At 45.2% G+C, this 22,074-nt stretch overlaps 1 protein-coding gene across 19 annotated transcripts in view; it reads left to right on the plus strand.

The window, feature by feature from the left end:
• Positions 1–22,074, plus strand: part of RYR3 (ryanodine receptor 3) — a 529,106-nt gene that overhangs the window by 470,566 nt on the left and 36,466 nt on the right. For 15 of the 19 annotated variants that reach the window (XR_006704802.1, XR_006704801.1, XM_045450137.1 and 12 more), the window contains exons 70-84: positions 2,168–2,182; positions 4,910–5,080; positions 6,051–6,110; positions 7,633–7,764; positions 8,759–8,871; positions 11,666–11,762; positions 13,279–13,385; positions 13,806–13,857; positions 14,842–14,898; positions 16,084–16,183; positions 16,334–16,413; positions 17,889–17,965; positions 20,998–21,071; positions 21,320–21,337; positions 21,773–21,853. Coding sequence is in view for 17 of the 19 variants with exons in the window: in XM_045450137.1 (XP_045306093.1) it covers positions 2,168–2,182; positions 4,910–5,080; positions 6,051–6,110; positions 7,633–7,764; positions 8,759–8,871; positions 11,666–11,762; positions 13,279–13,385; positions 13,806–13,857; positions 14,842–14,898; positions 16,084–16,183; positions 16,334–16,413; positions 17,889–17,965; positions 20,998–21,071; positions 21,320–21,337; positions 21,773–21,853 (1,234 nt within the window). In the remaining 2 variants the exon portion in view is untranslated. The remainder of the gene's footprint in view (positions 1–2,167; positions 2,183–4,909; positions 5,081–6,050; positions 6,111–7,632; positions 7,765–8,758; positions 8,872–11,665; positions 11,763–13,278; positions 13,386–13,805; positions 13,858–14,841; positions 14,899–16,083; positions 16,184–16,333; positions 16,414–17,888; positions 17,966–20,997; positions 21,072–21,319; positions 21,338–21,772; positions 21,854–22,074) is intronic. The other 4 variants (XM_045450128.1, XM_045450127.1, XM_045450141.1 and 1 more) reach the window with 4 other exon arrangements.

The raw sequence follows: 22,074 nt of genomic DNA on the forward strand, positions 1-22,074 counted from the left end.
CAGTTGAGACACAAAGTATAGTAGTAAGTAGGACTAGAGACTGAAAGGAAGCTAAGTCCTACCCTTGGCCCAGCTGTTGACTAAAGGTATTGGCCTTGCATCATCCACGTAACTCTTCTGGACCCCGGTTTACCAATCTATAGAACGGGCTTGAGCTTACTATCTGCCTCCTCCGAGCTCTACCAGGATGCTATGTTTACAAGTCAGCTTTAAACTGCATCTCTAGGATAGAGATAAATGCAGCACGTTCATTCAGATGGAGAGATACCATGCCTCCAATAAATAGCAACTCATAGGCATTTCTGGTATTCTTTGGACGTAGAACTACATATTGAGAGAATGAGGAGGAGGTATTCTTACTATGAGTTCAATCTCCGTTGCCTTTTCCCCCTGAAATTAGATGTTCTCTCTGCTACCTAATCTGAATGGTCACCTGTGCTTGCTTTTATCTCCACTCTTAACTGAATTCTGGTGTTGTATAAATGAACTTGGCCTCGGTGCATATGGCGGTTGTTGGCAAAGATCTGTGTATTCGAATGCTGCATGCCTACACACACTGCACATGCCATTGCAAATGGAAAGGAGGCAGAAACAAAATATACGGTGGGCCACACTATTTATACTTGATTCATTGAAGATTGGTTCAAAGATGTGTTCCTTTCCTGGCAGCGAAAGCAGGTTGTTTTGGAGAGCTCATTGTATATTTTCTTTATATAACACCAGTTTGCAAATATGTGTTAAGCTAAATGTAACTAAGCTGAGCAAGTGTTTTTTGTTTTGTTTTGTTTTGTTTTTAAACTTGTTTTGTTTTCTGTAAAAATGGCAGCAGCTTCCTTGGAGGGGAATGGTAAGTTAGAACACGTTTAGCCCAAGAAATGTGGGTCTCTTGCCCAAGATTATGAGTAAAAAAGGGTTGGAAGGCAGGAAATATTAGAGTGCCTCGTTGTTTAAAGCCTCTCCACCCATGAGTGTGATTTTGGTGTATTGAAAAAGGACAAAGAAGAGTTGAGACCTCATCTTTGAGGTTTTCAAGGGTATTCAGACTTATCTTACTCCAGTCTCTCCTCCTTCCCTCCAGTGCCCACCTTTCTCACTTAGTCTCTGTTCCCCTTGCTCTTGTGCAGCTCCCGTTTTCTCCCCTTCTCCCTACCTGTCCCCCTTTCTATCTCTCTCCAGCTCTCTGCCTCCCCCTGGGGGTGGGGGAGGGCTTCCCCTCCCTCTCTCACTCTTTTCTACCCTACCCACCTCCCCCCTCCTCCATCCTCCTCCCTCCTCTCATTGCCTTCCCTCCTTCGCTTTCTCTCTCTTGATTTCTCATTCTCAGACTGGCTTGCAGAAATTCACCTTTCCCCCTAATACCTAATGTTGGGTTGACTTGCCTTCATTTAACCTTTTAGTGGGGATAAGAACTTCACATGGTGCAGGCTTGCCTATTTTTATTTTATTTTTTTAAACGTTTTCTCTTTTTTTTACTGTTTGCTTCTTTTGAGAGAAAGAGTGCATGTGTGCAAGCAGGAAAGGGGCAGAGAGCTAGGGGAGAGCGAATCCCAAGCAGGCTCTGACCTGAACTGAAATCAGGAGTCGGACGCTTAAGTAACTGAGCCACCCAGGTGCCCCTAGAGGACTTCTTGTTAGCAAACCTCCTTTTCATGGAAGCACACACATTGCCCCTTAGCCCAGTTCTTCCTTCTCTTTTCCCAAGCACAGATCTGCTGAAGGTGATAAATGTGGGTGGGTGGAAGGAAGAAAGAAAATGGGGTCTTTGGTTACATGACAGATTATCTACAGCCCACCCAGGTGAAAGGAGGGAGGAGGGGGAGGGGAAACACTCTAGATCTAAAAGGTTTGTGTGGGCGGCCAGACCAGAAGCCCACGTGGGTCTGAGTGGCACACTCAGGGAGGTTAATCTTCAAGGTGAACTTGACTCGGGGGTGTTTTGCTTGGTTTGGGTGTACGTCCTCTTGACCAGATTAACCTCCATACTAACCTCCCACTCACTTTTCATGCCGTGCTCAGCTGGCTTCCAGAACTGTTGAGTTTCTGTTGTGTTGGCTGACAAATGGGGGCTAAGAAGCTATGACTAACATGTGCTACCTTATGCCTTGGACCCCTGCTTTTTACTGACTGACTCTTCTCCTTGTTTCTTTTCTTTTGTCTTCCCACACAGGCCATGCAAGTAAAGGTACAGGTCAAATGCATGACGTGTCTTTTCTGTCGTAGTAGTAGAGGTGCCAGGCTCTGTTCACCCTCTGCACTGTGATCACCATGGGGGTGGTACAGAATGGATCTCCCCACCTGGAGGTCCCCCAGGCCTGCTCCAGGGAAGACACCTGCCCGTCAAAGAGTGAATGTAGGCCTACCCACCCTTGGAATGGGGAAGCCGGGGAAGCCAGCCAAGCCTCACCCTAACCGAGGTCTCCTTGCTATCTCTGCTCCCTTCCCCAGCTGCCCACTCTGCAGCCAGCACACTGACAGAGATAGGGATGCTGACAGGGCGTAGAGCCCAAGAGGCTCACTCCTCTGCTGTGCCATGCAGGGTCAGAGTCCTCTGTGCTGTCAGTGGCCCCCGGTTTTTCACACTGTATACCTCTGCCTCTTATGCAAGGCTCCCTTGACCCAAAGAGTTTTCCAATGACTCACCTTCAAGATTTGAAATCAGATAACCGTGTGTTTTTGCACAAAGTGTGCATATGGTGGAATAAACCCTGGGACAACTTTCCAGCGACCCATACAGATGAGAACCTGGAAATATTTCTCTCTGTTCATTAATGTGTGTCTGCTGCCATTGTCACAAGCTCCCTGCCCTAGGCTGTGTGACAGAGAAAAGGAGACGTGCAAGAGCTAGATCACTAGCTCTTCGTTAGAGAAGGAAGATGGAGCCATGGCCAGGTCGACTTGGGTCTGGATGTTGACTCAGATGCTCACCTGCTGTGTGACCTTGGAAAAATCCTTTACCTTCCCTGAGCATCATGTTCTCACTTATATAACGGACTTGTTTGTGTATCAGTTATTGGGAAGATTAGAAATGTTTTATTTAAGTAGCAGGCACATTGGAGTCACATCACACATGCAGCATTTATAACAAGAACACCATGAGAGTGGCCAAATAAAATAGAGCGAGCAAGAAATTATCTGACTCGGGTATCAAATCCGCCTCGTTACATTTTGCATATTTACTTGATTGCATACTGCATGTTACTATTTACCTTTTACATTTATATGTACAGGGCACCTCATAGTACAGGACACAAAACCGGGTTCTGTCCTTTATGGATGATGTTCAAGGGTAATGTAGACCATAAAGGAGTTTTGCCTTAGGCACGACCTTTAGAATTCTATGCCTGATGGTAGAACATGTGAGGAACCTAGCAAGCACTCAGTAAATGATAGAACTCTTCGTGGTCTTTGCGGGAGCCAGCTTTCACTTTCCACCATGTTCTGGAACACATGAAGCTGCCTTCTGTTAGGCTCCTTTCTTACCCACTGCTCATTATTTCTGACCACCCCCTCCCCCTGCTGTCCCGGGCCTGACTTGCTGTTTTGGAGCACCCAGCACAAGGTGCCCTGCAACCAGCAGAATTGTCTGGTGGTGTTTGGCTGGCCTCAGTTGTGCTGGCCAGGAGCTTCGCTGTGGTTGCTGTCATGTAACCACCTGAAGGTACAGTCACCACAGGCTGGGTGAAGGCCATCACATCCATTTTCAGAGTGTCCGTTAATAATGACGATCCTCTTTCATACTTTAAAGGTAATTTAAAGTAATTGAAGAGATCAGTCCCAAGGCAGTGTTAATTCTGACCCTCCTCTTCTCTCAGAAAACCTGTGCATCCTAAGATGAATTCTTCTCCAGCTCAGGGTCCCAAGTCTCACACTGCCAGTTCCGGGAGAGGCCCCTGGCCTCCCGCTGCTCCCAGAGCCCTGTGTCTATGTGTCGTCATAAACCGCACTACTGCCCCCTGATTCCTGCAAACATTTCACAGGCACCTCATAAAGCCACGCTTCACTGGGCTCCATGTGTCTTTCCCTCCACAGCCCCTGCTTCTGGCTCTCCGACATTCCCACACTTCCATTAAGCACCTGCCCAACTGACGCAAAGTCTAGCAAGTGAGGTAGCAGGTGGACAGTGTGCTCCTTCAGAGGCTGACCTCACAAAAATCCAGTCGCTGCAGGGCTTGTGTCCTTGAGTCTACCCATAAGGCCATGTGTCAGGGACACTGAGGGTTCTCAATTGAGAGCCTCCGTGCAGAGCCTTGAACTCTTCTGAAACCTACTACTCCGGTGGGTGGACTTCACTGGGTAGATTCAGTTTAAGCAAAAGAAGGGTGGACTCTCGCAGACTGGGGGAGTTCTATTCAGTGTTTCTCCGAGCTTTCCCCTGCCAGATCCCAAAGCAGCCCTACTTTGGGACTTGGGTTTTCCGGTGAGAATTTGCACTGCCTTGGGGTAGAGGTTGAGCGGGATGCGGTGCTCCAAAACACTGGCTTCAGCCCTGGCAACAGAGCAGTTCAACGTAGAACGTTTTCCGTGTGTTTACTGATGCCCCAGCATCAGGATTCTCAGTTCTTTCCTGGAGTCATCTCATCAGTTATCAAATCATTCTTTTGGAAAGACACCAGTTTATTTGTTCATTTGGGCCCGGAAAGGAGTGAGCCAAGACTGCAGGTGTCCTTGGTGTGTGTCCACTTATGTGGTTCTGTGAGCATGTGCACAGGGAGAGGGCACAGGACCGGTGCTGGTCCTTTATGGCCACCGGGTTGTGTTTCACACACTCCTCTCACTGTGCTTTGACATGTAGTGAGCTCCCCCCTCCCCCTGTATTGACAGGGCCACAAGGAGGCAGGCTGCCTCCAAGAGGAGGCCGTTCCTCTCAGAATCACTGAGCCCCTCTGTTTATTTCAACCTCATCTCCTAGTCTGGAGGACAGGACCAGGAACGGAAGAAGACCAAGAGGAGGGGAGACTTGTACTCCATCCAGACCTCTCTCATCGTGGCTGCGCTCAAGAAAATGCTGCCCATTGGTTTGAATATGTGCACGCCAGGCGATCAGGAGCTAATCTCCCTTGCAAAGTCACGATACAGCTATGTAAGTCCCCCGTCTGCTCTGGCTGAGCATGGAATACTGGTGGTGGCAGCTGCTCAGAGCCTGAAGGGCTAGTTCTCCTTCCCAGGGCGACAGATGAACAGAAACCAAGGTGCACACAGGCGATACACTCTCACCTTTACTGGTTTGGGGGCGCCTGGGGGGCTTAGTGGGTTGCGCATCTGACTCTTGATTCCAGCTCTTGTCATGATCCCAGGGTTGTGGGATTGAGCCCCACCTCAGGCTCTGTGCTGAGCATGGAGCCTGTTTAAGATTCTCGTGCTCCCTCTCTCCCTCCCTTTTTCCCTCCCCTCCACTTGCTCTCTCTCTCTGTCTCTAAAAATAAAAATAAAATAAAATAATAAATTTTAAAAAAAACTGATTTAGGGTGCCTGGGTGGCTCAGTCGGTTAAGCGTCCGACTTCGGCTTAGGTCATGATCTCGCAGTCCGTGAGTTTGAGCCCCATGTCGGGCCCTGTGCTGACAACTCAGAGCCTGGAGCCTGCTTCAGATTCTGTGTCTCCCTCTCTCTCTGACCCTCCCCCATTCATGCTCTCTCTCTGTCTCAAAAATGAATAAACATTAAAAAAAAAATAAACTGGTTTGAGAGCACATGCCCTTAGGACAAGTCTATAATTTTTCTTCTTTTGTTCTTATAATAAACATTGCAGCTGGGTGCCTGGGTGGCTCAGTCAGTTAAGCATCCGACTGTTGGCTTCCGCTTGGGTTGTGATCACATAGTTCATGAGTTTGAGTCCCGTGTCGGGCTCCAAGCTGACAGTGCAGAGCCTGCTTGGGATTCTCTCTCCCTCTCTGCTGCTTCCCCTGCTCACTCGTCTCTCTCTCAAAATAAATAAACTTAAAAAAAAAAGATCACAGCAAAACTGCCCATATGCCGCCCATACATCCCTGCACCTTACTTTACATTTCCATAGTGACCTCTAGGAATAAAGCTGAACGTCTCTTTCCACAGAGGGACACCGATGAAGAGGTGAAAGAACATGTGCGGAATAACTTGCACCTGCAGGAAAAGGTGATGTGGCAGGAAGACGGAACTCATGCAGGCTTCCCTCTGGCTGTAGGGGGCCCTCCTCCCATTTAGTTTACTCCTGTTCTCTCTAACATGTTCTAAAAAAATGTCTCCCAGTACTGTTGTTTAAGTGGTAGGACTAGCTCTCTGCCTTTAGTTTTTGTTGTTGTTGGGGGGAGGGGCGGGGGGGGTTGTGTAGAGTTTGCCCTTCATTTTTGTTCTTTCCTTTGCTATTACAAAGAGGATGCAAAGAGGCATTTAATGAAGCATGCCTTCCCACCTGCCATGTATAAACATCCAGCCATAGCAGGGGGGTTAGATCAGGTCTCAAAATTTACTGACTGTGAGGCTTCTTCAACAGTGAAATGGACATTGGGGAGGTGGGAGGTGGGGGAGTTTTAGCACAGCCTGATCTAGAGATTTGGAGTTGGTACAAACCGGGGGGGACCACTTGGATTTTAAAGGCTGTCTGAGATTTTTTTTTTTCCAGGCCTGTGAATCTGAACAACTCTTTCCTCAGGTAGAATACGCCCTAAGATGCGGGATTAGGCTGACACAAAGAGCCACTTTCTACCCCAAACATATGGGTATAGTGGGGAAAATACACTACACAAGAAGGCAGTAAAAAGATATCCCAAGTGTCAGGATAAACAAGACACTGTAAATCACAGGAATGAGGAGAAGTTGATGCAGCTGGGAAAATTGATAGAGTTTTCTGAACCATATATGTATCTTAGACGCTGGGGTTGTTAATAACCTTCAACGAAGAAGAGTGTGGGACCTAATTACCCATGCTGTGCACAAATGCAGAGCAAGAAACTTACATAAAATTAGCCTTAAACCTTACTATAAATCTCCTATAGAGACAACCCTAAAACCACTTGGAGACTCTCCACCTCTTAGAATACAGGCTAACATGCCAATAAATAAAACTCCACCTGAAGACAAGGTCACGTTTAAACAACAACAAAAAAAACATGAAAGAAAATCCACCATGATTAGAGAATCAGAAGATGTAACCAAGAGAAGAATTCAAGCTTAAGGAACTGTAGAAAGAAATTTAAAAATTAGTGTGGTTGATAAATATTTAAAGAGCTAAAGATAGCTATGGTAGCCATAAAGCAACACTTGCTCTTTCATTTTTTTTGAGGAGAGTGGATATGGGGTTGACAAAAACCACATAGTGATTACAGAAGTTAAAAGCATTCATTAAAATTAAAAATCCAATTTATAGGTCAAAAAACAGGCTAGGCACAGCTGAAAAGAAAATTTATGAATTAGAAGGTTGATTTCAGGAAATTAGAATGCAGTACAGATAGAAAGGGATGGAAATAGGACGAGTTAAGAGATACAGGCTAGAATACGAAGTTTCTATATAGCGTCTACAATGTTCCAGTGAAGATGATAGAGAAAACGGGAAAGAAGCGATAACAGAAGAGTCTCAGGTGCTCTGAAACCATGTGAGGAGTCAAGGCTTTTTCAGTGCAAGAGGTGCTGCTCACCTCCTGTGTGCTTTAATTTGCAGTCGGATGACCCAGCAGTAAAGTGGCAGCTGAACCTCTACAAAGATGTTTTGAAGAGTGAAGAACCTTCCAATCCAGAAAAGACCGTAGAGCGCGTACAGAGAATTTCCGCAGCTGTCTTCCATCTGGAGCAGGTAAGGCACCTTTGCCCTGAGGACTGAGGAAGCGAGACTGCCCTGGAGACTAGAAAGCTGTCCTCTACACTCAGCTCTTAGTTAAGTGTTCTCGGGGCACCTGGATGGCTCAGTCTAAGGGTAAGCATCCGACTTCAGGCCGGGTCATGATACGAGGCTTCATGGGTTCGAGCCCCGTGTTGGGCTCTGTGCTGACAGCTCGGAGCCTGGAGCCTGCTTCAGATTCTGTATCTTTTCTTCTCTCTCTCTGCCCCTCTCCTGCTTGCACTCTGTCTCTCTGTCTCCCAAAAATAAGTAAATAGTAAAAAAAAAAATTTTTTTAATGTTCTCATAAGACCCAAAACCAGGAATAAGTATCATCCCAGCTCACCTCCAGATGTCATCTTGGTGCCTGGTGGTAGCAGATTCCTCAATGCTTTTCCCTGAGAGGTTTTCTTTCTTTATTTTCTTTCTTTCTTTTTTTTCTTTTTTTTTTTTTTTTTTTTTTTTTTTACAAATTTTTGCCTTTAGGTCAATGACCCCTTCAAATCCCCCTACCCATTTGTAAACCTTCTATTAGGCAATAAACATACAAAAACAGGTAGGAGAAGGCAGAAAACCTAAGACCTCCACAAACTGAATCATTTGCTCCTGAGGGGCGCCTGGGTGGCTCTGTTGGGTAAGCGTCCGACTTCAGCTCAGGTCTTGATCTCACGGTCCGTGAGTTCAAGCCCCACGTCAGGCTGTATGCTGACAGCTCAGAGCCTGGAGCCTGCTTTGGGTTCTGTGTCTCCCTCTCTCTCTGCCCCTCCCCCGCGCTCGCTCGCTCTCTCTCTCTCTCTCTCTCTCAAAAATAAGCAATAAAAAAAATTGAATAATTTGCTGCTGGGTACCTTTGGCTGGCTGTGGTTGAGAAATCAGAACTCTTGCAGGGTTGCGAAGCCTTAGCTGCAGGTGACTCCCTCCTGCCACCCAGTTAGCCTGGTGTGCACCTACCCTTGTGATGTCTTCTCAGGTCGAACAGCCTTTGAGGTCCAAGAAGGCAGTCTGGCACAAACTGTTATCAAAGCAGCGGAAACGGGCAGTGGTGGCCTGTTTCAGGATGGCCCCTCTGTACAACTTGCCCAGGTAAGTATTCTGTCATTTTCTTCTGGCATGGGAGCCAGTGATGGGAATTAAGGTTTTCTCCCTCAGCTGTGCTCCCTTGTGGCACGAACACCCATGATCCAAGTTTTCCAATGGAGTTTTCCATAAATGGCGCCCTTACAGTCTGCATGTAGTATCATGGGCTATTAAGGCAGTCAAGGTAAGCAGAAAAACTGAAAACACATGTGATTCCCTAGTGCCCCATGCCTGCCTTAACTCCCCATTTTACACCTTAAAGTCAGCCCAGTTAGCATATGGAAGCTCTTAGTTTTACTGAGGTGGGATTTTTTGTGAGGATGTAAAGGAACCCTGGAAAAAGGAGGGTCTCTAAAATGCTTTACTCAGAATCCATCAACAGATCAAACAATGTATCTATACTGAGGTACTTGGATGGCCCCAAAATTACTTTGTTTCCTCATCAGCTACAGAAATGTAACTTGAGAATCCCTGCGCACAGTGTCATCACCCTCAAGATGAAGAAAGGGCACTAGCTAAAGATGTCGTAAGAGGCCAGTTATGGGCATATTGCCTTATCTGTGTAGTCAGTCTATACTCTGCAGTCAAAAATATGTGAAGGCTTTTCTGAAATGTACTCCCTCAACACAGGGCAGAGTATCAGTGCAGATTGGATAAACGTTGACCACTAACACTTGACTCGGTGTCATTGGCAATGTGGCGGTTCTCCCATCCTCAGACTGATGGCAGAGTCAACAAGGTCGGGCCTGTGACCAGTAAACAAAGCTGGTGATAGAATATCAGCCTCTGCTTCATCAGCTTGAAAATCAGTATGAACCATCCTCACCTGGTCAGGAAAAATAAACTGACTTGGAAAGGCATTTTCTGAATGTAAATAAATGTTCCCTTGGACTATGAGCTAACAGACGATTCCTAGGCTTGACACTTGTTTCAGCAGATTGTGTTTCTTGGCCATCATTCATTCTGTGACCCTGTGTTGAGCCAATTGGCCTCCTGAGCTTTCCCATTGGGGTCTTTGAAGATAGTGAAGAATGATGACCTCTGAGGCACACACCTGGTCCTCCAGGACTCTTGAGAAAACAGACTAGTGTCTTTGGAAGTAGAATTCATCAATGAGAAGCCAAAATTTTAAGTCAAATAGTCGTGGGTATGAAGGCCACTAAAATCCTGGCAGAAAAGTGAAATTCATAGCCCAGTAGAGAAAGCAAAAATGCACAGGATTTTTGTCTGTTTCCTAGAAGTGGTGAAGTATCCAAAGGCATCGGCTTTCCTCTGTGGTAGAGGCCCATGCCTCATGTGCTAACTGGGTCTCTGGGAGGACTCTGTTCTCAGCACATGTCTCCAGGGCCAGCCAGACAGAAATTAAATCTCACAAAACAAGCATTTTTTTCTTAAATCCTTTGAAAATGTTAGTAGCGTCCTCTTATGTTTCGGTTGCTCCTTCGCAACCCTCTCTACCCCTGTACGTGGAACAGTTAAGTCCAGAAATTCACTGTGTCTTTGATGAAATGTGGCCAGGCCCGCCTGTAACCCAGCTTTTTAGAGAGTTTGCCTTGGATTTCTCCCCAGCATGGAGGATTGTAGGTATATTTTATAACAACAGTAATAAAAACGGAGAAGCTGGTGGTGGAGACCACTTCTTTCTCCACCTTGTCATGATCTAAACTGCATGGAGTCTTCCAGATGGAAGGGCTAAAGGGATTTATTTTATTATGTGAAAACTGTTTCTCTGATGTTAGTTTTTAAAAGACAACCTGTGTGCTTTTCTCCAGACACAAAATTAACAATTTCTTCCTGAGCACCTTTCAACGGGTTTGGCTGGAAAAGGTTAATGAAAAAACTCAGTATGACAGGCTTATACCCATTTTAATGGTAATGTAACCTGTGGAGAGACCCACTCACTTTCTGCACACTCCTCCTTTCTTGATTCATGATTTAACATTACCATAAAAACACAAATTTGTACAATTTTTAAGAAGACCTCTGATTGGTCAGAATTCGAAGAAAGACGGCAAGGGTTGTGTTCTTCCAGAAACCGAGGTCAGGTCTTAGATGACTCTGATGTTGACCTGCATCTTACTTTTTTACTCCTTCCCTCTCACCACTATCCTCACCTCTGGGAATCAGTCAACCACGATTCAGTGCCATATTCCCAGGAGTCAGTCCTGGCTTTTAGAGAGTAGGTGGCTCTTGACAGTTACTCAGTGTTCCAGGGCCACCACTGGAGTCCGTGCGGCATACCGAAGTGGTGCTAGAAGCATAGCACACCCAAGTCTTGCCTTCCTAACAAAAGCCGGAGCACCTTGGAGGTGTCGTTCCTTGGAGACACTGCAAAGGACCCACGCTTTGCTGCTTTCGATATATCTGCGGCTACACCACTCGCCGTCGGCATTACTTAAATGGGATTACCTGGACAGGTTATTGGCCAAAAGGGATAACCACATTGCCATATTAAGCAGATACTTCAGGATTGTGTCTTGGCCCAATGAATCATTTCTCATTAGAGGAGAAATGTGATAAAGATCCCTCGTGACCAGAGTAGGAATTCAGTTACCACCAGCTCCCCCCACTAACCATGATTAGTTCATTCAGAAGGTGTTCTAGACATTCGGGAACTGGCGTGTTAGAGGGTTCTGGTTTCTTTGAAATTAATGCTTCTGGTGTACTTCCGGCTGCCCTGACCAATCAGAAGGCAAGAATTGTACAAAAGTCTGTCCTGCTTACTAACCGTTAACCACCCAAACTAAAACAAGGTGTGCCATGGATCCCTCTTGACCTCACTCTCACCCCTTCCGCTCAGGCACCGCTCCATTAACCTCTTCCTCCATGGCTATCAGAGATTTTGGATAGAAACAGAGGAGTATTCCTTTGAAGAGAAACTAGTACAGGACTTGGCTGTAAGTACTGACTCAGCTGGAAGCAGATATGGGTGTGAATGAATTTGACTTTTGTATTCATGTGTGTGTGTCGTCACAGTTAAACATTCACAAAGAATCGGATGTATCCGTTGGGAAGGAACTAACTGTGTAAATTATCAGAGGAGGCCCTGCTAATGGTCGTAGGAGCCAGAGGATAAATTTCACTTGGAGGTGCTACTACTGTTACCATCCTCATCATCATTATTAACAACTAATATTTCTCGGGATGCACAGCCATGCGATGAAAAGTTCACGCTAAGTGAAGTTTTGAGCACCATTGGTTGCAGGAGGCCACCCCGTCCTAGCCGAGGCTCTGCATTTCTGGCCAGTAGCTCTGCTTTAGGGAAGGCACATCCAAATCCCCTTCCTGCATTTCACATTCCTGTATCTGGCCCTTCAGAAAACGTGTCATGCCCCGTCTCTAACAGACTTCATGCTCTAAAACTACTTAAAACGACATGCAAGGGGAAAAAAACCTGACTGCAGAAGCACCACAGAGCCTCGTCCTGGTTCAGACAAAAAATAAACCCTCCATTCCATGGTTCTTTTTTTCTCTTTCCCCTTACTTCCCCCGTTTATTTTTTTCTCATCCCTTAGTCTCTCTGTTAATCTTGTTCTGTGTTTCTCATATCCAGTCTTTTGTTTCTCTTTCCCTGTCTCCCTTTGTTTCTTTTCCTTCTCTCTTTTTTGCTTTTAATCCTTTCTCTCCCGTTTTTCTCCCATTTGTCTTTATGCCCTTCATTCTTTTCCTCTACTCCCATCAGTAAGAATGACGGCTCTTAAGTTTTCCCAGCTTCTTGATGAGTGAACTTGACAGTGAGCCCTGCCATTTCGGCCTTGCCCTTTGGGCTCTGCCGCTGCTAGAAACTCCCACCTCTTGCATCAGCTGCTATTTCCTTTTCCATAAGAGGAGATTGAGAAGAGTTAAAGAGGAGAAACTGCCAGGCTTGGAGCTCCAGGATGACATCATTCAGGAAGAAGATTCTAGAATCAGCAGTGAAGTTGGGAGAGAAATGAATAGTTAGCAGACCCCAAATGGCCCCCGTGTTTTATAACTCCTGCCCCACCCCTATTTCCAGCCCACCTCTCCGGGAGAACTTTCAAGTGTTGACCGAGAGGTCCAGACTCTCGGGGAGCTGTCCAGAGCCTCCCTCCTGAACTCGGGTGCCCAGAGCTTGCATGAGACTTCTGCTCACTGGAGTCTGTAGCTCCTCCCCTGTGGTCAGGCTTTTGCTTTTCCTTTCATTTTGTTGGAATTGAGAATTGCAATGTTTCTTTGGCTGAAAAAAAAAATATCTATATGTATATTTACGTTCCAAACCTTGCATCCTTAAGGGCTTCTCGTCCAGTGATAAACATACGACATAGTGGTTTCTCTCTGTGCTTTGATCTGACGCACTGTGTGCCTTGCGCTTTCCCTTCTCTTTGTTCGCATGTGGTTGTGTGGCTTGTGCTGAGGCCCATACCTAACACCTGTCTGCGTTGGTTTGTGTAGAAATGCCCCAAGGTGGAAGAGGAGGAGGAGGAGGAGACAGACAAGCACCCAGACCCACTTCATCAGATCATTCTCCATTTTAGCCGCAATGCTCTCACGGAGAGGAGGTCAGCACCAGCAGAGCTTCCTGCTTCTCAGAAGCACCGGGAGTGGCTGTACCAGCCCCACACCTCCATCCCACAGACGGCACTGCCTGGAAAGGGGGTGCCAGATTCAAACAGTTCTTCCTGGCTGCCCTATTGTTGGCCATCAGGAACCATCCGGGGAAACTACATAAGCCACAGCCCTCTCGTCATAACGTGAGACACTGAGGCTGAAGAGGAGCCTGCAACTGTAACCTTGATCCCTGAATTCCACCATCAGCCAATGCTGGTGCAGATTTTCAGAGCGGTTTCTAAGAATCCGGGTGGGGGAAGGGGTTTGTTCATTCACTCACTAGTACATAGAATTTAAGATTTCTGTGGCTCTTAGTCTTTTCTGCTGAGTCCAAAAAAGAGCCTGCTAAATATTTCCTCCATTCTTTCCAGCAAATTGGAAGACGACCCCTTGTACACCTCCTATTCCAGCATGATGGCCAAGGTACACCTGAGTTTTCTGCTCTCATCATCTCAGTCTTTCTGTCTTCCCTTTTGCCTCTTCAGACACGCGAAAACTGTCATTTTGAACAGCAGGGCATAGGACTCGGTCATGACATGGACTCCAGGCACTGCACAATTCATGTGCCATAGGGGTGACATTAGCAAACCATTCCACCATCCCCCTCAGGAAACTCGGAAGCGTTGTGGAAACAGTGGGTGCCAATGGCTCAGTTCACCCAGCAGTTCCAAGCCAGCTATATGGAGTTTAGGTGTATAGACTGTCTTTGCATTTTCAGTCAATGTTCAGAACATAACCAAAAACTCAAACACATCTGTAGGTGAAAGAAGTTCAGTACATTTGGAAACAGGCTTTAGACACTGGAATGAGAGCCTGTGCTCTGGCAGAGGCAGAGTGACATTGTTCCTATGTCACGTAGAATGACCGTGGCCTCCAGAATGCTGAGTGGTAAGGGAATTGCTCCTTCTCAAATGTGAAACCTTCACATCAGGCAGAAAGAGGGATAAGTTGGGGTACAGGAGCACCTGTTCCTTTAGCTGCTGCGCCACAGGATCATGATGAGAAGGAGCACTTTGGGATTCACATCCTAGGTGTCTCCAGTCTTCTTGCCAAGCCCCGAGCTCTTGTTTGGAAAGGGACAGCTCCCTGCACTCTTGCCTCCCTTTATAGCAGAACTTTATATGGTGGAAGAGTTCAGGTCTGTGGTTAAACCAGGTAGGTCCCTGCTGGCTCTGTGAGCTTGGTGTTCCCCATTTCTCATTTCTGAACCCCTTGGTAGCTGCAAAGATGACATTTCGAGTAGAATGTTGCCCTGCAGTGGTCAAAATGCTCTTGGCTTACAAAGTGCTGAGGTCCTGAGGTGCGTGTGAATTACATCCTGTCCCTTGCCCTTGCACAGTAGAACATTCTTGTTTATTAGGCTTATCTTTAACTTGTTTCCTCCTTTCCCTGTTCCATGGAATCCAGAGTTGTCAGAGTGGGGAGGACGAAGAAGAAGAGGAAGACAAGGAAAAGACATTTGAAGTAAGTTTTTACTAAGATTGAAGACAGGGCCACCCTCCAAAGCCAAAAGCAACAATCAGACCTTCAGAGGTGGGTGCTGACATTAACCATGTGGCACGCCCACCACGTGTATCTGGTGACAAGCACACAGGTCTGCGTGCATGGAGCGCATGCGTTAGCCATGGTTCTGTTGTCTCTCTTCCAGCCTAAGGAAAAGTAGCAGGCACCCAGTCAGTCCACAAACCCCCCCATGGGTTTGGTCTTCTGGGAAATTTTGTACTCCTACTCAAATATGGTAGCAACAGGAGCGAGAGAAGGACAAATTCAAACGTCTAAACATGAAAACTGAAACCAATGGAGACCCTAGGGTGATTTTTGCACTACTATTCTATAAATGTAATTACTAGCAATTTTGATTTTGAGGCATGCAGGACTCAGTCTCTCAAGATAAAAACCTTGTTAGTTTACTGGTACCCTTTTTATAGACACAGTAGACAACAGTGAAAGTAACTATAATTATAATTCTGGAAGGCCTTGACATTCTAGTATTCCATATTTGGTAAAGTCTCTGTTAATGGTGGCCTGAGCATTCTAAAAAAATTTTTTTTTAATGTTTATTTATTTTTGAGACAGAGAGCATGAATGGAGGAGGGTCAGAGAGAGAGGGAGACACAGAATCTGAAACAGGCTCCAGGCTCTGAGCTGTCAGCACAGAGCCTGATGCGGGGCGTGAACTCACGGACCGCGAGATCATGACCTGAGCCGAAGTCGGCCGCTTAACCGACTGAGCCACCCAGGCGCCCTGGCCTCAGCATTCTAGATAAATGGGTGTTCTCTACATTCAGGCAGATTTGCTTCACCTGAGCCCTCAGCAGGTTTCACTGTATGTTGGAACATTGAAAACAAACACATTTTCACCAGGGGTCACTTCCTATAATTATAGTATTACAGGGGAATGGGCTATGTTTCCTACCAGTGCAGAAAGTGGGAAATTCATCATCACCATAGGAGTGAATTGTGGATGGGCAGTTTTGGAAAGCTGAATAGTGTCTGAAAACCAACCTCAGATGTCTCCTCTGTTCAAAATTACATGTGTTGCCTTCCTTAAGCAGATTCTCTCCCTCAGTGTACCTTACCATGGCAGATTGCCTGAGGATTAATAAATCTTCCCTTGCTTTGTTTTTTGTTGTTGCTTTTTCTTTCCAGGAGAAGGAAATGGAAAAGCAGAAAACCCTCTACCAACAAGCTCGACTGCATGAGCGTGGGGCTGCAGAGATGGTCCTCCAGATGATAAGTGCCAGTAAAGGTGATTCTGTGATTTGTGGATGGGCCCTGTAGTACCACAGTGATAGCACACTGTGACACGAAGTCATTATTAAAGAGTCCCAATAAAGCCCAGTAGATGTGATTTACCCTCTGTTTCCTTGGTAATTCAATCAAATCTTCACCATGGCAGGTGAGATGAGCCCCATGGTGGTTGAGACTCTGAAGCTGGGGATCGCCATTCTGAATGGGGGCAACGCTGGTGTACAACAGGTACTGGGGACTCAAGTTGGTAGTGCACACTTCCCAGGGTATTCCCAGTTGACTCTGCTACAGCGGGAGCCACCCAGAATCACCTGTGCTGGTGTTTTGCCTTTAGTGGCCAATTATATCAGAGTGGCTGGGAACACAGATAAAACCAGAGCTAGGAGGCTACAGATAAATGTATGCTTGATAAAGAGGGTTTACCCATGGTTCAAAGAGAAAAACATTTAATTTTTTCATCATCAGATGATTTATTTCTTGTACAAACAGGCTCTGAAGGAAGTTCTCTAAGCCTTAGGTTTTTATTTTAATCATTTTATGTATTAGCTGTCTTCCCACGAGCAAGGAGCCCAGTCGGTTAAGTGGAGTTCATAAACCCCACACACCTGTTTGTCCGTTCATTCATTTGTTTATTCATTCATTCAGTAACCGTATTGTGATTGCTGACAACACTAAGGTCAGCCTCTGCTCTGGGATGAAGGGTACGGCAGTGAATGAAGCAACTACAAACTCTTGGCACCACGCATTAAATGAGAACACACGGAAGCCTAACGGAGGCTCCTGGCACATGGAACTCATTCAACAATCTGAGTTGAAACTGGTCACAGGAGACAGGAAGATTCTGGTGTCTCCAGGGCCCTCCAGGCTCTGCCGGAAATCATCTGTGTGCCCAGGAATGTGACATTTCAAAGACTCTTGGCATTCGTGAGGGTTACATCACAGAGAGATGTAGCCTGTGAGAACTCCCAGATTTATAACTACCATTATTGTACATAATTTTTCCCAGCCTTTCACTCTTCCCAAACCAATTTGTCACGAAAGAACTTCCATTTTCTAAGACACGCTTCACTTTCTCTTCTCTTCCGTCACCACCCCATCAGTTGATTTTCTCTTTTCTTTTCTTTTCTTTTCTCTTTTCTTTCTTTCTTTCTTTCCTTTCTTTCTTTCTTTTTTTTTTTTTTTTTTTTTTTTACATTTTTATAATGTCAGACAAAGTTACTGCCTTCCCAGTAACAGAGAACAGAGGTAACAAAGTCTGATTGTGAAAGACAGTGAACTCTCAACTGGGTTCATTACTGGCTAAGCTCCTTGCTCCAGGGTACCATACTGAGCACATGAGTTTTTCATATTCTATCTCAGCAACATTTAACTAGATCACAGTCCTGGTGCTTGTTCCCAAATGGGAGAGACTTTAAACAGTAAATCTGTGAATGCCCATGGTCTCCTCTACTGCCCTAGCACAAATGCCAATGGATCTTTATAAAATAAAATGTCCATCCAAAGAGATTCTGGTTCCATAACAAGAGGGTGGGGCTCAGGCACATGGAAAGGTTTATGTGGTTCTAATGCTTACCCAAGATTACAAACCACCTGGATATGACTCTGTGTGACTGGGTTTGGCATTTCTCCATGACATTTGGGAGGGTCAGTATTTGTGGCATAATTTACATTGCTTTTCCTTTTAAAATGTGTCTCCCTTATAGAAAATGCTAGATTACCTAAAGGAGAAAAAGGATGCTGGATTCTTTCAAAGCCTTTCCAGCCTTATGCAGTCTTGCAGGTAAATATGGGAAAACCACCTATAGCGTTTTTTTCTGTTCAGAAGAAAGAAGAATGGGGTGAGGAGGAGCACAAAATAGAATAGTTTGTCAAGGAATTGTTGAGGAAAGACCTACCTGCCTTAGAAAGCTAAAAGGATGGGGATTGTTCCTCCAGTCTGTAAGATTACGTTCAAAGAGCATACAGAAGGGAAAATGTAATCTCCATTACGCACACACACACACCTCGTTTGGTTTTTTAATTACCTTTACCTCCTTTTTTGGGGGTATGTTGTTTTTCTCAGAGCTGAGTGTTTCGCCTAAACATAAATCCTCATAAAAGTCAATCCAGAAAAGAATGAAAAAGAGGAGGAATACCTCACTAGGACTCTAATGCTGTGTTTTCATTAGACCCATTGGGCACTTTGTTAATCTTCATCCTTAACAATTCTTGGAGCCTGAGTAAATATTGGGTGGGTACATATTTTGACAGATCCATTTCGACAGAGGGACATCCTAGCCCAGGAATATTTTGCCATAGCCTAAAAACCAAAGCATTAAACTTCGCACTTTTATTACCACATATATAAGCGTCACCTCATGGCTGACCCCCTGACGAATGAACAATGTGTAGCCAAAGGTCATAAGGTTACCATACTTGCTCATTTTGGAAACAAGCTAGCAATCTTTCCAAGAAAAGTGTCACTTTATCCTCTAAGATTCATATGTATTGGGAATAATCTACAGCTCGTTCTGAAAGAAATCAGGGTTGGAACACCTGGGTGGCTCAGTTGATTAAGCGTCCAAGTCTTGGCTTAGGCTCAGGTCATGAACTTACAATTAGCGAGTTCAAGCCCCACATCAGGCTCTGCATTGATGGTGTGGAGCCTGCTTGAAATTCTCCCTCTCCACCTCCCTCTCTTTCTCTCTCTGCCTCCCTCTCTCTGCCTCCCTCTTTCTCTCTCCCTCCCTCCCTCTCTGCCCCTCCCCAACTCGTGCTCTCACGTGCTCTCAGAATAAATAGGTAAGCTTTAAAAAAAAAGAAAGAAGGGTGCCTGGGTGGCTCGTTGGTTAAGCCTCCGACTTCAGCTCAGGTCATGATCTCATGGTTTGTAGGTTTGAGCCCCCCCACATCAGACTGTGCTGACAGCTCAGAGCCTGGAGCCTGCTTCGAATTCTGTGTCTCCCTCTCTCTCTGCCCCTCCCCCTGTTAACTTTCTGTCTCTTTCTTTCTCTCTCCCTCTCTCAAAAATTAACAAACGTTAAAATTTCTAAATAAAAAAAAAGAAAGCAAAGTTATAATTATCTAGCTCATTTTCCTCTAATTAATATTCTTAAAAATAGAGCATTGGGCTTTCCACTTAAAAATTTGTAGGATGGACATTCTTTTGGTGGAGTTCATAATTTTGCTAATCTTCTTTGATGGAGTAAATATTGTACCCAGGGGTTGTAGGGAGCATATTTGAGCTGCAGTACAATCCCTTATACTGAGCTCCATTTTTCCCCCACCAATAACCAATCCATTTATTACCTCTCTCAGGAAAAGAAAATGTGATAGTGTCCGACCTGACCCACTCAGTGTAAAATAGTACATGTGGACTCAGAGATGGCAAAAATCAAGGCAGCCCAGTTCTATATTGCCCGTGAAATTCTCAGTTAAATTTCTGAGTGTTCTCTTAGTAGTCTGTAACACTTCCTATTACTAAACTCATTTATAATGATGGCTTGGAGAGATAAGTGACATACCTTTAGAAGCCAACTGAGTTCTCACAGAAGTTTTAGGATATTTTTATGCTTTTCTACTGATTATAAAAATAATACATATTTGTAAAATATTGAAACAGAGAAGTTAAAACATTTGAAATGGGTGGCTTGGAACACTGTAAGGGTCAGAAATGTCTCCAGATTGTCTGCTGAATCAGAACTGCTGCTTTAAAGCAGCTATGTCCAAAGGCCCTGTTTCCCTTGACAGCAAAACCCAAATAGAAGGATGGTTTTACGTTATTCAGAAGACCCTGTTTACAGCATGATCTGAGAAAAACCAACAATATGGCAGTAGGAATTTTCACTGTTTTCTCTTTAAAATGTAGCTAAGTTGCAGAAGATCTGTGGCTCCCTAAAAGGGGGAAGAAATGCTGGATTTTTCCCTAACGTCTTTCCAATCCAACGGTCATTTCCTTTGCCCAGTGGGAAAAGGAAGGCAAAGTTTTGTGGACTCTTAAAGGACTCAGCCAGAAGCTACCCTAACAGCTAGATTTTTGTGAGACCTTATATGATGTTCTGTAAATTCTTTCAGAGTTGGGAAGGAGTTAGAGCCTGTCAGACAACTAGAATGAGTCCCAATTGGAAATAATATGATTATACATTGTCCTCTTTATCAAGTTCTGTGGTGGTGCTCGTGGCTCCTGGCTAAGTAGGATTTGGTGGTGGCTGTGACTGAGAAATTTGGAGAAAGTGTGGGAACAAGAAAAAAAAAGGGCCAGCTTGTTAGAGGTTCAGGAATACTACAGATACCATTGCCCCCCGAAAGCTTCATCCAGCTACTGTTGGCTTCTGAATGATGCAAGAATTCTAAAAGGGTGTGGCCCTTTGAAATCTGAAATTTGTAGCCCTTTCCATCAATGTTCATTCTGAGCACTAAAAACTACAGTTCCTTGTGATTCTCAGAGTAGGTAAATGCAGGAGGTGAGCGTTAATTAGTGCAATTTAAAGTCAACTTTCTTTTGGGAGCTCTTAGAAGCAGATTATTCCAACTCTACTTGAGAAACCTTTCTAAATCTTCATGGGTAAGAAAGGGCTTAAACTGGACAAACAAGGGCAGCTGTAACTCTTTCTGACCATTCTCCGTGCATGTCTGTGAGCTGTGGGCATCCTTGGACAACACCGCTTGGCACAAACCCAGGGAACTGTCACACTTTCAACCACACTGTAATGTGTTAGGCCATTTATGGTAATATAATGACAAGATTCTTAGTCAATAGGTACAAGTGACGTTAGAAATCCATTTTCCCGGCGTGCATAGCCCTGAACCTTGTTTCCTCTTGTCTGTTACAAGTGTCCTTGATTTGAATGCATTTGAGAGGCAGAATAAAGCTGAAGGCCTGGGGATGGTTACTGAGGAAGGAACACGTAAGTAACGAATGAATGTGAAGGCCATTCTCTTCCTGATTTCCGTCTTCGTTAACTACTTCTGGTTAGAGCCCCTGCTCGGTGCATCTAAATGTGCAAGGGTGTGCTCACTTTCAGCACAATATTTCCATCGGTAGCTTTGATAAAGGCTGGATGTGTCCATAGAGCCAATCTTAACTAGACACAGTTTATCATGGTCTTTATGATTTTTCTTACTTTGCATTCTTCTGTTTTTCTCTTATCCCCAGTCATTGTCCGTGAGCGTGGTAAGTTTGAGTTTCTGGCCCAAGTTGTCTACCATGTATGCGAGTCCTCAGGGACCTTATTTAGTTGCTGCAGGGCGGACACATTTTAGGCTTGGTGGTTGCATGTGAAGCTTAACTCAGCAGTTCGATGCCTAATTAAGGAACTGTCTTCCATCTGTAAAGCATGGGTGTGGACTGTGCACCGTTACTGCCCTTAGCCTAGCTGTTTTCCTTACAAATGCATGGGGGGTGGGGGGGCTGAACATTTTAGCTTTGTTGGTCATTGCATTTTGCGGCCTCAGCTCCAGGTTAATCAGGTTTTTCCCCCCTGCAGTTAAAGTTCCCTTTCCGAACTGTTCTGACACAGGCCCTGTATCATTTTTGCTGCTGTTTTGCATCGGAAAGTGTTCTGTGTTGAGAAGCCAAACAAATGCTCACCAGTATTCTGTTTTCAAGGTGAAAAAGTACTCCAGAATGACGAGTTTACACGAGATCTCTTTAGATTCCTGCAGTTACTTTGTGAAGGACATAACAGTGGTAAGTGGAACAGATTGATTTGTCAAAGGAAAACAACATTCAGGTGCCAAATTATGATTCAGCTCAGGATGCCACATTTAATACAACCAGCTGTTGGCTGAAGGACGACAGCTAATCCATTCCTAAAAAAAAAAAAAACAAAAACACCCTATGTAAAAGGAACTTTAACGTCAGGGCTGATGTTATTTAGTGCCACCCAGGCTAAGTTGCTTCCAGAAGCT

This window comes from Leopardus geoffroyi, chromosome B3 (assembly GCF_018350155.1).
Source record: "Leopardus geoffroyi isolate Oge1 chromosome B3, O.geoffroyi_Oge1_pat1.0, whole genome shotgun sequence".
Lineage (NCBI taxonomy): Eukaryota > Metazoa > Chordata > Mammalia > Carnivora > Felidae > Leopardus > Leopardus geoffroyi.